This window comes from Mus caroli, chromosome 3 (assembly GCF_900094665.2).
Source record: "Mus caroli chromosome 3, CAROLI_EIJ_v1.1, whole genome shotgun sequence".
Classification (NCBI taxonomy): domain Eukaryota; kingdom Metazoa; phylum Chordata; class Mammalia; order Rodentia; family Muridae; genus Mus; species Mus caroli.
The window spans coordinates 120,335,320-120,350,577 of NC_034572.1; the positions used below are offsets into that span (position 1 = coordinate 120,335,320).

At 37.5% G+C, this 15,258-nt stretch overlaps 1 protein-coding gene across 40 annotated transcripts in view; it reads right to left on the reverse strand.

The window, feature by feature from the left end:
* The window catches only part of Ank2 (ankyrin 2), a 583,460-nt gene that overhangs the window by 125,210 nt on the left and 442,992 nt on the right, over positions 1 to 15,258 (reverse strand). For 33 of the 40 annotated variants that reach the window (XM_029474820.1, XM_021159015.2, XM_029474818.1 and 30 more), the window contains 5 exons: positions 10,698 to 10,796; positions 7,019 to 7,204; positions 6,577 to 6,600; positions 2,500 to 2,598; positions 1,027 to 1,125 (listed from right to left, as the gene is read on the reverse strand). In XM_029474820.1, coding sequence (XP_029330680.1) covers positions 1,027 to 1,125; positions 2,500 to 2,598; positions 6,577 to 6,600; positions 7,019 to 7,204; positions 10,698 to 10,796 — 507 coding nt within the window. The remainder of the gene's footprint in view (positions 1 to 1,026; positions 1,126 to 2,499; positions 2,599 to 6,576; positions 6,601 to 7,018; positions 7,205 to 10,697; positions 10,797 to 15,258) is intronic. The other 7 variants (XM_029474797.1, XM_029474803.1, XM_029474816.1 and 4 more) reach the window with 1 other exon arrangement.

Below are 15,258 nucleotides of genomic sequence, written 5' to 3' on the forward strand. Positions count from 1 at the left end.
TCTTTCTTTCTTTCTTTCTTTCTTTCTTTCTTTCTTTCTTTCTTTCTTTCTTTCTTTCTTTCTTTCTGACAAGCATGTAGCTCATTCTAGTCAAGAGTAAAATTAAATTTCCAATCCTCTGCATATTCCTTCTGAATGTTGGCATTTTAAGTGTGGTATAGGTGTGTGCTATCACACTCAGTTTATACAGTGCTGGACATCTAATCCAGGGCTTTATGCAAAGTAGGCATGCATTGAACTACCTGAAGTACATCTCCACCTTATTAAGGAAAATAGCACAGCTAGGAGTTAATCCTCACGCAGCCTTCTGATGTTTGGGAAGACTATTAGCTACATTTCAGGGTCAGAAAAATGTCAAGACTATCTAGCTTCATGAGTGGCACAGGTAGGATTTGAAATCAGTCATCTTCCCTTCAGCTGCCCAATTTAATATTAAATATTAATTTATTCGCCATGTGTCTGTTTGAGGTGTTAGGATGTCATTTTACTTCAGAGGTCAGAAATGAACGAAGGACTCCACATCTACTGAGACTAAGGTAAACCTTGCCAATTGTCTGCTGTCCTTCTGTCAGCATGACAGCAAATCTCATGCTCCAATGACAGTAGCACAACTACTGAAGAAAATGACCAATGGGCTCAACAGTTGAATGCATAAAAGCTGTCAATATGCACGAAAGCACTATATGCAAAAGCCACAGCTTGAATGTACCAGTCAATTTGCCTTCTTGATAACTACCCAAAGGAGAGCCAAGTGAGCACCATCTTTGATCTTTCTTCCCAGAAACTGAACAAGAAAAACTATCCCACTAAGGGGCCAATGGTCAGCACCTCTAGACGTTGATGAGCAAACATTAATTTCATCTTACTAGTTGGAAACTTTAAGTGTTTTATGAGATTGAAATCAAACTCTGGACCAGCTCCCTTGAAAACACAGTGCTTGTGTTTGCTGAGATGTAATTGCAAATGGGGCATGAGAGGTTGCAGGGCTTAAGAATGATGGGAAAGTCAAGGCGCAGAGACACTCACCCTAGTTTTGGCATCAATCTGACCACCTCGATCCAGTAGAAGCTTCACCATGTTGGTATTTCCTCGTTTGGAAGCCACGTGCAGAGGAGTGATTCCATTCTATTCCATGGAAAGACCAAACAGAGCAGTTGAACATGACAGAGCTGGGCAGGGCTCTCTAGCAAAGAGCATAAGGGGGTTGTGATCTGCATGGTAATTTGACCCATAATATCTGGGGTTCATTACGCTTGATCATAAGGAACAAATAACTCCATAAACCATGAATGCTAAATGTTAGGAAAAAAAATTGAACAAAAATGTCTGTAGTCAAAAACTACAATATACACATTGACTGTAAAGCGACAGTTAAGACACAGAAGGAGAACATCCATATAGTAGAAGCAGAGCCCAGGAAAATGTCTCTAATACACTGTAGAGATTGAAATCTCGATGTTTTATACACTTAAAAATAGAGTAAAATTTGTTAATATTTACTGGTAATTATTCTTTAAAAACTTTTTCAGAAAAATTCATTGAGAGAAACAACTGGAATATAGCACAACATAAATTCAGAACAAAAGAATTTTTCTGCAAACATGATTTCACTATATAGCTTAGGCTAGCCTAAAACTCACTGTATAACCTGTGCTGGCTTTAGGCTAGAAGTTCTCCTGCCTGACCCTACATACTCCTAGGGTTACAGAAATATGCCACCATTCATGGCTTGTGCAGAAGACTTCCAAGGACTACAACAGTATACATAAAACTTATATTTGTCTTATGAGATATCAGATGTCATCATTTAAATACTTTATCAACTGAATCTAAATAAATACCATCCAATATATGAATTTTATACTTTCATGTAAATGAATTTTCTAATAGAATTAGATCATTACATGCCTAATTCCATGTGCTATCTTCCTGTGTATTTTAGAAAGACACAAGAGTAAAATTTCAACTCATAAACCAACAGAGAAAAAGAATCTCATGCAATTGTGTATCCACTTGTCCCTATATACTTCGTGCCTAATATTCTAACACTGTCATCTATTGACTTGAAGCTGATAATTAATGGCTTGGTTTGATTTGCATTGTTTTATAATATGACAGTCGAAAGGCATGTCAAAATTAGCCTCCTTGACTATTGACACATTTGTATTTTATTTTCATTTTTTATGTGTTTGACTGTCCTGCCCTCAGAGATCCAAAGTGGGCTTTAGGTCGAGTGGAGCTGGAATTGAAGATGTAAGCAGCTTAACATGGGTGGCAATCGAACTCTTGGCCTCTGGAAAAGCAGTAAACATATGTCTCAACCATCTCTACATCTCCCAGATTCTTATGTTTAATTTATTGGGTTATGATACCATCACATGATTGACACAGAGAAACCTTCAGAATCTTTGGAATGGAAGAATAGGGTCAAATATAAAGCCTTATTAGAAGTCATTGTATTTACTTCCCTAAAATGCATGAGTAACTGATAGCACGTACCCTGGCGGTGAAGTCCACAGCAGCTCCCCGGTTTAGAAGAAGAGTTGCCACGTTTACATTCCCATAGTGTGCAGCTATGTGCAAAGGGGTGAAGCCACTCTAGGGAAAGAGAGAAAGGGTGGGTAGGGGTATGCCTCACACTACGGAAAGCTATCACTGATTAACCAGAAAAATTACAGGGTAACCACCTGCTGAGCACATGAGCAACAAAACCCATGTAATAAGCATTTCAATACAACTCTATAGTTTAGTATTAAAAGAAAGAAAGAAATATGCTATACTTACCAGCAAATTCATTTTTTATTTATGAGTCTAGTTATCTATGCAAAACTGTTTCCTAAATGTGTTTAGCTTATTAGGGAAAAACAGACTATGATGAAACCAAATAAACTTTCAAACACAGGATTAGCAGCTATTAATAAATGTTTTAATCAAGGATTAAAAAAAAACACAGCATTTTCCTGTGGTTTTGTTTTATATTTTCAGGCGTGGGGTGGGTAGGATAGGGTTTATGCATATTTCTGTGTGCATGAGGAAGTGAGCTAGGCCTTCTGTTCTAAGCTGTTTGACCTTTTTCTCTTGAGACAGGGTCTTTCACAAAAACCTGGAGTTAGCTGACAGCCAGTAAGCATGAGCAATCTTCCATTTCTGCCATCTTTGCACTAGGTTACAGGATTGCATATGGAGACATCCAGTTTTTTCACATGGGTTCAGGAAACTGCAATTAGGAATCCTCACAATGCTTTTACCCACTAAAGCATCTTCCAAACCCATTGATCTTTTTTTTTTTTTTTTTTTAAGCATTGGTTGGCATTTTCTTTACAGAAGTCTGGAAATTCCTTAGGAAAAAAATGTCCAGTTCATTCTATGGCATCCACACACTGATTTTCTATCCCTTTCACTCCTGTTTAGGCAGACTGTGATTCATAGTGGAAGAATTTAAAAGCCCATATTAAACAACTTTTCCTCCTATTGGGTTGCCTTGTCCAGCCTTGGTATGAAGGCTTTTGAATCTTGCTTTATCATGTTTATATGTTGTCTCTTGGAGGCCTGGTCTTTTCTGTAGAGAAACAGAGGGGAACTTGATCTGGGAGGGATGGCGCTGGGAGGAGTGGGGAAAGGGGGAACTGTGGTTGAGATGTGTTATATGAGAGAAGAATCTATTTTCAATTTCTTAAAAATGTTTGCAATCAATATGAAAATGAAATAAAAAATGGTTCAGTTCAATACAATTTTGGATATAATCTTCACTAAAATATAATTAAAATAATCACATTGAAGGAATGATGCGAGTAGAGATATATTTTATTTCTCAAAAACAAATTCTGAAAATCAAATGAAGAAATCACTTCTTTTTCTAATGAATATGTAGTTAGATATTGTGGCTGCTCTTCATGATAGATATATATCAGTTCTTTTCTTATTGAAATGCCCAAAGAGATGATAATTTTTCTTACTCTACACTTTTCACTATTTAATTTAAAAAATGAAGAAACAAACAACATTCCCTGGCTAACATCCCACAGTCTGCATATCATTTCCTATTCTTTTTTACTCTGAAATAGATTTTAATATGCACTTTATTGCTTCTAAGAATATTCAATAAGTCACACCAACTTTTATCAACTTTGTGTACAGAATTTGGTGATACTATTTTCAAATATTAAGCTAAACATTTAGATAGCTTACATAACAGAAGACTGCCTATGCCTTCAGTAACATTAGTTGTAAGGAAGTTTTAACTGTGCAGAAGCAACATGTAGGAATAAGAATGATAACTGTGAATGCAGTCCCCACAAACATGATCTAGATTATTTTACTCGGCATGTAGGTGATGTATTCATGCCAAAACTAATGGGAAAATCATTATACAACCCATAATTATTTTATAAAATGTCAAACCTTCTTTTCTATTTTTATCTTGATATGTTCTGTCACCCAGATATAGTCTGAATAGATGTCTATTATTGTTGTAGCTGTTTCCTCAGAGATTGAAACATTTCAACTGGCAGGGGAGCTCCTTAAGAGTAGGAAGATAAGCAACATAAAATACTTTCAGGAAGTCCCTGAAACTGACTAGACCTTCTTGACCCCTCCCTGCCAGAGTAAGCAATAAAAGCGGAGTCCCTCTCAGGGGGAGAGGATGTGCCTAATCCTGTAGAGACTAAATGCTCTAGGGAAGAGGGATGGGGGAGCACCCTCTCAGAGGCAAGGGGGAGGGAGCCTGAAGAACTCTTGCAGGGGAGACCTGGAGTCCTAGATGGAGTTCCCCTCTACAGAAAAGATCGGGCCTCCAAGAGACAACATATAACCATGATAAAACAAGATTCAAAGGCCTTCATACCAAAGATGGACAAGGCAACCCAACAGGAGGGGCAACATTTGGGACATAAATAAATAAAATAATTAATTAAAAATTAATAATTAAAAAGGAAGAAGACGAAGAGGAGGAGAAAGAGGAAGAAAAGGAAGAGGAAGAGAAGAGGAGGAGGAAGAAGAGAAGGAGGAGGAAGAGCAGGAGGACAAGGAGGAGGAAGAAGAGGAGGAGCAGCAGCAGCAGCCAACCTGCCTGGAAGAAGCCAAAGCCACCTGATGGCTGAAAGAGGTATGGACCAGAATCACTTGGAAAGGATATTCGTCAACCTATTGAGCTGCCTTCAGGCCATGTGGGGGGGTCCAGGTTTTGTGAGTTTTTGCCCATGCTGGAGTGGGCTTTGGTGATGCAGCTGTCTTTGAATAATTTCTGCTCCTGTAAATAACCCCTCACCTATATTGTTGTAAGTAACTCCCAATAAAACTCAATGCTTCACCAAGTTGGAATGTGGTGGTATGTGGACTTCGCTGTGTTGTAGGCTCCCTGTCTGGGGTGAGTAAACATGTGTGCTATGTCTTCTCCCCTGGAGGAGTTTTGTCACATAATAATTATTAAAGTTAGTTTAATTTCAAAATATTATATTGGTTGATGGAAAATGATTTCCCAATTATTCAAGTACAATAATATTATTTTAGCATTTATAGTTAATTAGTTAATTGAAGTTTTCTCAATGGCCTTAATGATAATAATGCCCTCGACTGATAATTATTGTTCAACTCTATGTTGGTTTGCACCCTCTACAATACATAAAGATAATCCCCAAGAAATACCTGAGAAACTAAAGTTAACTAAAATTAGTAATTGAGATCGATTGGTATGATTCCAGTCCTGAGCAGTTTTACCAAGCAGCTGAGTTAAAGTTCCTCCACCCCTAATGTAAGGCACCCAAAAGGAACAAAAGAAGCAGTGCAAATAACTCAAGTAGATTGCCTTCCAGTAGATGAATGTGTTAATAAAGAAGATTTGAGAAATATGTCGCTTTCTCCAAAGGCTCAAGGAATACTCAAATCTTTACAACTTCTCCACCACCAAAACCAAAGTCACCCTTCATACCTTTGAGTGTAGATTAACTTTTATACACACTTTAAATAATGCTTATGTTGTGACAAAAGGGAGAAAACACACACTGCAACTTATAAACTTAATGTTCTTGTCTCTAATTATCTAATTGATATGAGGGGAATTATTTAACGGCGTGCATTTTAAGATTTACAGGGGAAAAAGCAATTGCTTTGCTCATGATCTGCAGATCCATTATTGATTATGAACAATGTGGTAAAGAAAAAAGAACTGTAAGGAAAAAAAAAGGACATCTGCAACTAAAGAACAGAAAACAAGCCTCCTGAGTTTTTACCTCCCTAAAGTATAATCTGTACATTTTCATTAAGAGAAAAAAAAAATCATCTCCTTGCAAAAGTTTCAGAATAAGGCTCATTCACTAAAACATTTACAATGGTAGTATTTTGTTTCATGCTGGACTCATAAACTATGTCAATAGTTGGTTTAATAATGCTTCAAATATATGCTGTATCAAATACATTTAATTTATCATTCTTATTTAATTACAGGATTTTTTTTCTAAACAGTTTCCCACTAGTAGAACTTTAATCATTAGTATGAATTAGTGAGCTTTTATTCTAACTGGGCAAAAACTAACAATAAATTTAAAAAAGGGAAATGTTGGTATAATGGCAATACTGTACCTCTGTTGTCCTGTTCACCATCATCTGAAGCATTGTTTTGAGGGGAAAAGAGGGAAGATGTTACACAATGCAGAATTAAAGGAACAACAGATCTGCTCACTGCAACTGAGTATTCTATTCTAACAAGACAGAGTGAGAAACGGCAACTCCATTACACAACAGTCATTCTTTCTGACTCTCTCTATGATTAATGGTATAGACAGAATGCTGAGCCAACTATCTCAAAGATGGAATCCGGTCTTCTAAAGAAAACCATCTAGCCTTAATTTTTTTTGTTCCTGTCTCCTGACAGATAGTCCCCTTCTATCCAAATTCACGTGGAAATGACTTCTATGTTTTCCTGACCAGAGGGCTGCGTTATCAGCAATGACTGTTCTTTGGTCATTGCCCAGGAGATGTTGGCAGTCAGAGCTGACCTCTCCACAGATACTAAGGCTCTTACCTTGGATTGTACATCAGCGTTGTGATCATTCTGAAGCAGGAGGGCGGCGGACTTGGTGTCATCTTTCCGAGCAGCAATGTGCAGAGCTGGTAGCCTCACCTTTCCTTTGGTGTCATTCTCCAAGAGGATGGCCACCGCCTGGTTGTGTCCCTGTTGGAGTGCCACAGCCAGAGGAGTAAAGCCGTCCTGGAATATAACGTATGTGAATGAGTGAGACTGGCCAGCAGGACAGAGTATCACTGTGAGGAGCAGAAGCAGAAGTGGACTGCCATTCGCCGGTAGCTTCATCAGATCCTGTTCCTGATTTCTATTCTTTACACTCCACACTATCTGCATCATAACAAATCCTGCTGATTATGGGATGTGGTCATATTACAGAAGGAGTGGGTCAAATGTGTGTTTGTAAGAGGAAAATAAAAATTAGAACAAACAGTTATGTCTACTTATGTAATGAGAAAGAATGGAAAGGAAATCCAACCAGGAGTGAAAATGATGCTCTGCATGGAAAGATGAGTGTGCAGTGAACAGTGTTTCTGCATTGTCTCGGGGAAGGGGATAACTGCTGTGGAGGGAGTAACTCAAATAATTTATGTTGCGATGTCAGAGATTTAATGTGAATGTGACCTAAAGCTGTTTGGTAAATTTAGACCAGCCATCAACTTTGCAACCACTTAGATTTTAGACGGATGATTTCAGTATCATGTTGCATATGTCAGATAGCATTGAAAATCCAAACTTCGCAATGGTCAATTTAAAAAAAAAGATCTCAACACATGACAAACAAAACAAAGCTAGAATGGTCTCCAGGATGAGATAGAAAACCATGCTCCAAAATTTACAAAGTCTTTTTTTTTTTTTTTTTTTGGTTTCTTGAGTCTTCAGAAGCAAGTGTTCAGCTCCTGGAAAGGATGACAAATGTAGCCCTCATCAGTTCTCTGAACTGCGTAAGCAAATGCTAGGGGTTCCATGCATATAGCAGGAACGAGGGGAGGAGCTTGTACCCTTGAAGATGTCATTCCAGGGTTGGGGCTAGGAGTAATTAACTCAAATCTGACTACTCAATGTGTTTCCAGGACGAATCATTTAAGTGATAACTGTGAGATTTTTAAGGGAAAATAATTTTTAAGTGGTATCATATGCGGCATGAACCATATTTGCAGCATGAATGATAGTAATAGGTGGACAGTCTGAACATATATGCAGCAGGAATATGCTGCTAGTTCACTTCAGTCGATTTGAATTTTAAATAGAGCACACTCCCTCACAGAGTGGAGGGGCAGAGTGTAGTGTCTTAAGATAAAGAACAGCAAGCACTGTGGTGTACAGGTGTGTCGTGAGCTGGGTACTTTGTGAATGAAGGGCACAGTCATCATCATTTACATATTTGGATTTATTTCCCCTAGCACTTTACTACAGTCTGCATTAATGCCATGCGGACTTTATTTTTGTTCTGTTTTGTGTTTCCTTAGAGACACAGTCCACAGAGTGGAACCCCAGTAAAAAGATTGTAGCCTTAAATTTTGGCAGAATTCAGGAGGAAGGAAGGGAAAAGAGACCTATAAAAACTGACTGGACAGGAAACTCCCTTTGGAGGACTAAAAACAGGGTTCCAACAATGTGGGATTCATTCTGATGTGTATTTCAGGGAAGAAGGCTAACTATGTGTAATGATCTGATAACGATACCTCAATGAACTCCGGGGAAAGAAACCCAGCTAAGTTGGGCAGCTTTCATTGAATCCTTTATTTACTAACCCTATTTATAAGAAAATTTAAAATGAAGCATTTCTTTGTGTGTGTGTATTTCAATGTCATGTGGAAGGATTGCATAATTATCTGTTTCTTTAAAGTGGGTATAGTGTCTGGTTGGTAATCAACTTTTACACACCATTGCTACTCACTAACACAGACGTGTTCCTTCTGCCTGTCACACTTACTTCAATGAAATTGAAGATATTTCATGACCGAGTGTTAGAGCATCCCCGCCATCATAGTATTTGTTACAGAGTGGTATTGTTGAGAGAAAGAGTGCATAGGTTTGTCTGTGTGACCCTCGGTAACCATGGTGATCATTATATTACATTTATAAATTTCTAATCATTGTAAGATGACTTTAGTTATTCAATGATACTTTTAAAAATGAGACATAAGACATCCTTATGACAGCTAGACTCTACCCCACTCGCTTTTGATTCCTTTGCAAGTGTCATATTAGGTTAAACAAACAGAGGCTTGAAGCTTCTGCAGCCTACCATATACCATGACCTCTGCTGATGCAGTGATCACTAAGGACTATGTCTGGAGTCACACTGCAATGCTGCTATGATCAACTAACTAAAAAAGTTGCCCATCTGCTGAGAGTGTCATGACCTGAGCTCACCAAAACCCACACTACCCACCCTAAGTCTCCAGGGTGGGTGAGAGGATCCCGAAGTGAAGGCTTCATCTGATTAACAATCCAGCCTTCAAGGAAAAAGAAAACAGATGGATTCCCTTATGTTGGGATGAATCTTGGAGACACAGTCATTTGTTTTCTGAGCATTACTTTAAGATATTCACAGTCTACTCACAGACAAAATTAGTGCCTCAAGGGACAAAAAGGCTCTAGGTTATAAAAAAGAAAAGAATATATATATTCATATTGCAGGTGCATAATCTGTGCCTGTGTTACTGTGAACACAAAAGCACGTCATAATGGGCAGTTGTGTTTTCTAGCTATAATCAAAGCATATATGATGTAACTTAACACATAACTTAGCATTGATAGTGACTTCCTCTATGATGTGAGTAAACTGTCAAAAAGTGATAATGAATAGGTCCATGAAAGTACATTTCACTAATACATTTCACTGACTTTTCTGTCCAGCACAGTATGGAAGGGAGTTTGTGTTCAGTTGGCCTAAAAATTTAATTGTCTGAAAGGAAGATATGCTGGATATTAGGAAATACCAAGATGGCTTTTGGGTATAAATCACATTTGGCTGTGGACCACAAGATGGGAAACAAAAAGGCATTTCTGCTTCTGAGGGAGATGTGCAGTGGAAAGGAGAGAGATGCTCTGGGTCCCTTCCCCTCTGACTCCTACATATGTCCAGATGTGCTGAATCCTCAGAAATTGAACTAGGGTCAAAGATTCTGTTCAATGATTGCCATAACCATGGTCACACACTTATGTCACGATTTGTATTTTGTTATAAATAGCATTGTTGTGATAGAATCCTTAGAAAATTACACTAACACAAATAGCTATAATTTTTAATGGCTAGAAATTGTTCTTTGAAGAAATTGCATTGTATCTTAAGATAAAATATTGACAGAAAGGAATGGGGATCATTTATTGGAATCTAAATTTAGGATGTTATAAGGGTCCCAAAATCAAGACAGGTCCCAAATGCTCCTGTAATCCCATGAGAACCAAAAATCCAAGGCTGACCTGGGCTACAAAATGAGAAGCATGTTTCACCCACAACTCCAGGCTTAAGGATAATGGAAATAGTAATGCATGATAATGAATCTAAAATGAAGGAATGAACTCATTTGATGTACACAAACCCGAGCCACTCAGTGGTCATTATAGTGGATTACAATAATAATATGAATATGCTTTAGACAGAATAGTGGAGATTCTTTGCAACTGGTATAAAGAATATAGACCTTAAAGAATCCAATAGCAAACCCACCTCTGTAGCAGTACTCTGGTTAGCTCCATTTTCTAGCAAATATTTTACAACATCAATGTGATTCTCCTGGGCAGCCATGTACAAAGGAGTAAAGCCATTCTGAGAACAGAGCAAAAACAGAAATCTCAATTATTTGGAAAGTTTCAGCCCAACCAAAGTTACATCAGAAGGAAAAAATTCACACTACAGGAAATAATGTCTATGTAATATCTTCTGTATTTATATTAATTTTAAATGAAGTAAACAATATAAACTATTCAAACTGCATAAAGTATTTAAAACATGAACTCCCTAGAATATATTTCTATAACAGATTCTTGTTATACATATATATATAACAATATCTATGTAATATCTTCTATATTTATCAACCCACAAACCGTTTAAATCAGCAGTTCTCAAACTGTGCGTCGTGACCCCTTTGGTAGTCGCATATCAGATATCCTGACTAAATAATATTTATGTTATGATTTGTAACAATAGCAAAATTGCAATTATAGAGTAGCAACAAAATAATTTTATGGTTGGGGTCACCACAACACGAAGAACTGTATTACAGGGCTGCAGTATTGGGAAGTGGAGTTCTACTGAATTTGAAACACACTACCATTGTCTTGAATATAATACTAGGTAGTATCTTATTTTGTATATATACATATATATATGTGTATGTATATTATGTATATATACATATATATGTATATATACACACATACTATAAGTACTGAAGCATTCTTAATGCTACCAGTTATTATTAATAACAGATCATTCTAGAAAAGATCATGACCTTGACTGACAGTGAGACATTCTATACTTCTGATCATAATAGCATTGTATACTGAATACTGATATGTTGTTGTAAAAGCCACTTTGAATATTTAGCATTCATTTTCACATTCATTTTTTTTCAATTGTTTGTTGGAGTATCTGAGCCATCCCTGGGATACAGTGACAAACAGGACAAATATGTGTATCCTCATAGAGTTCATATCATAATGATATTCATTATTATGTACTTATAGAAAAAAATCTAGAGAAATGTTATACCATAAGTTTAAAATTAAGTTTAACTGTCACATTTCCTTTTTATTTCTTTATGATTTAAAGCATACTAACTTTGTTGAGGAGAGAAAATGCATTTTTTAATGCAGTTATACTTTTTCCATTTATTTACTTATTCACTTTACATCCTGATCTCAGCCCCGCCTCCTCCCTGTTCCACCCTTACACAGACCCTTCTCTAACTCCCTCCCCTTCTTCTCTGGGAAGGGAAAGGGTCGCTTTGTGTATCATCCCACCATAGCACCTCAAGTCATTTCAGGACTAGGCACATCTTCTCCCAGTGAGGTCAGACAATTCAGCCCAGTTAGCGGAACAGGGTTCAGCGTTAAGGATAGCCTCCACTTGAGTTGTTGGAAGGACCCACATGAAGACCAAGTTGCACATCTTTTACATATATGCAGGAAGGCCCTACACCCAGCCCATTTCTGCTCTTTGGCTTGAGGTTCAGTCTCTGGAAACCCCCAATTGTCCAGGTTAGTTGACTTTGTTGGTCTTTTTGCAGAGTCCCTATGCCCTCTCGGTTCCTCAATCCTTCCCCCAACTCTTCCACAAGACTTCCGAAGCTCCATCTAATGTTTTTTCAAAGCAATTGGGCAATTCCTATGTCATATTATTAAACATAGATGTTTACACATGACCTATATTAATAAGAATGAGTAAGAGTGAGATGAACTATTGAGATTATTAACTACCCATAGAAAGTAGCAATAATTGGTTTTAAATTACTTTATTGAAACAAAATTCTTTTGCTTGAAATTTAGAAGCAGAAACAGTATTGAAAGTGACTGATAACCAGCAAAATATAATATAAATTCTACAAGTACAATAAGTAGAGAAATTTAACTTTTGTTTATGAAAGAATATATCCAGGATACAAATGGTGAAAGTAATTTTTAATCTAAAATAGAAAAAATTTAAGAAGAGTAAATGAACAATAGTGTTATAATTTGTGAATAACTTCTGCTAGCTGGAGAGTATATTTTCCAAGGCATATCAAGCAGGTGAAATCTGGTGTATTTTAAGAACACTGAAGAGGTGGCGGAAGGATAGAATTAGAGATTCTAAGGAAGGGAAAGCCAAGAAAGACTGTTCAAAACAACGAGTAGGTGTGGAATGAAGAGCTTTTGCAACAAGAGACAGGGAAACACTGAGAGCAAAGGAGCATTAACAGAACCCAGCCATTGCTAACAGTCCTTTTATAGAATCATCTAGTTAGGTCAAGAGAAAAGGAAACAGGAAGAGGTCCTGAGTTTCTCAGGGGAATATGTTCCATGCGGAACCATTTGAACTGTTAAAACTACTTAAGATAGATAAGTATTAACTCTATAGATTATATAGATTCTCATTGTATACAGGACCTGCATAAACAGTATCAATATAATGTCTTCTGTATTTATCCATTCACACACCATTTCATCATCTTGAATGTACATAACTTACATAGCACTCTTAGTGTTTCAGATTATCATGTATTACAGAATATGCTAGGAGGCATTATGGACATGTCTGAAAATGAAAAGGTTCGGAAGAACCAAGAGCCCCATGTCTCCTTGGTGTCTAGACTGTGATGCAGACTACCTGACTACCAGACTCTCTACCTAGTGCTCCCAAGTACAGTCCCAGTCCTTGCTCAGAATTTTCTGTTGTCCTCTCAGACATCCTTCGCCATCTGAGTGATGGTTTTACGTATATCAATATCCATCTCTATTCATTATTTTTACAATAAGTAAAGGGTTTGCTTTTGGTTCAGGATTTCTGGGGAATTTCAGCCCACCATAATAGACAAGGCATAGAATCAGGAGCAGTCATGGTCAAGGCAGTGGGAGTATGGGACACTGGGCATTGGCATGGATGTGGACCCAGAAAGAAAGAAAGCTGATTCAGAACCAGAGACAGAGACAGCCCCAAAGACCTGCCACTAGAAACCTACTTCTTTCACACAGATGGTACCTCTGTAAAGATTCTACATAATAGTTTCATACCAAGCACCAAGTATTCAAAACATGAGCCTTTTGGGAATACTGCAGATGGAAGTGATGACATCATCCTAATCATTAGACTCTCCCTTATATGGCAAAATGCGCTTGAAAGATCTTGAACTGCAGGGATGGTGATCCAGTGGGATCAATATAACAATGAAGATTTGTAAGAGAGAATCAAGAGAAAATAGAGAAGAGTCAACTCTGTCTCCTGGCTAAAATGGTGGAGGAATTGGCAATGATCAAAGAAATATACCTTTAGAAGATGAAACAGCCAAGAAATGGATTATCAGCTAAAGCCTTCAGGAGAAAACAGCCTTGTCAACACCATGGTATTAACCCTGGATTGTTAATTAAAAAAAAAAGAATAGAGAATAATTTGGTGTTGTCACAAGCCACTGATTTTGTTAATTGTGTCTGTTAATTCTTTTATTACAGAAACAAGAATCAAATGTCTTGGATTGGGGTTGTAGGAGACCAGAACAGCTTTTACAGCATCTGCAATAGTGTATATTAACGACGGAGAACTGGAGCCATGATGTCACCACAGTTATGAGATGCAGAAATGGAGCCATGGTACTGCCATGGTTAAGAGATGGAGATTGGAGCCATGATGCAACCATGGTTAAGAGATGGGGTGCTTCTTTTTATAAACCATGATGAATAGGAAATATGGATTTCCTACAGATCCAAAATATGGAAAGTATCCTTTCTTTCCTTACAATATTTAGAAACAGCTCACTTGGCAGTAAGGACTCCTTTGTGCAATTAGAACAGAGCAAGGCAGTATACTGACACCATTGTATACTGTATAGGAGACTCTTCAACTTTGCTTAACATTCCTTAAAACAGCATTTTTGGTCTCTCATACATACATGAAGGTGCTGTTCAATGAGCCATGCCTGTTTTGTTTTCTAAAAGGGTTTAAGTGGAAATACGTATGAAGACATATGTAACTTCTGATTGCTGATATAAAAAGTCTGATACCCACATCTTTGGCTTATCCTAGGTGCGAGCAAGGAGAGTCATATATGGTAGTTCTGGAACAACGGATTCATACCCCTTAAAATATAATTTCCATCCATATTATTTATTAATAATTGTCAGTGGTTCTCAGATAGATATAAAACTCTTTTCAGATCCAGAAATCATGCTGAACTTTGGAAAAATCAAACCCCAAGTAGGACTCTCATCAAGGTTGATTTTGTGCTTTGTAAATTGCCTCACACACACGGCTCAGTGGGTAAAGACCGAGCTGTGTGAACATGAGGACATGAGTTCAGATCTCCAGCAGTGATAAGGATGTGGGATCAATCTTTGTGGCTCTGCTTCCTAACTACTACGAACAGTACCTCTGTCCATAAAAAACTATTCCACAAAGATAGAGAACTTCANACCAATTTCCCTTATGAATATCGATGCAAAAATACTCAATAAAATTCTCGCTAACTGAATCCAAGAACACATCAAAACAATCATCCATCCTGACCAAATAGGTTTCATTCCAGGGATGCAGGGAT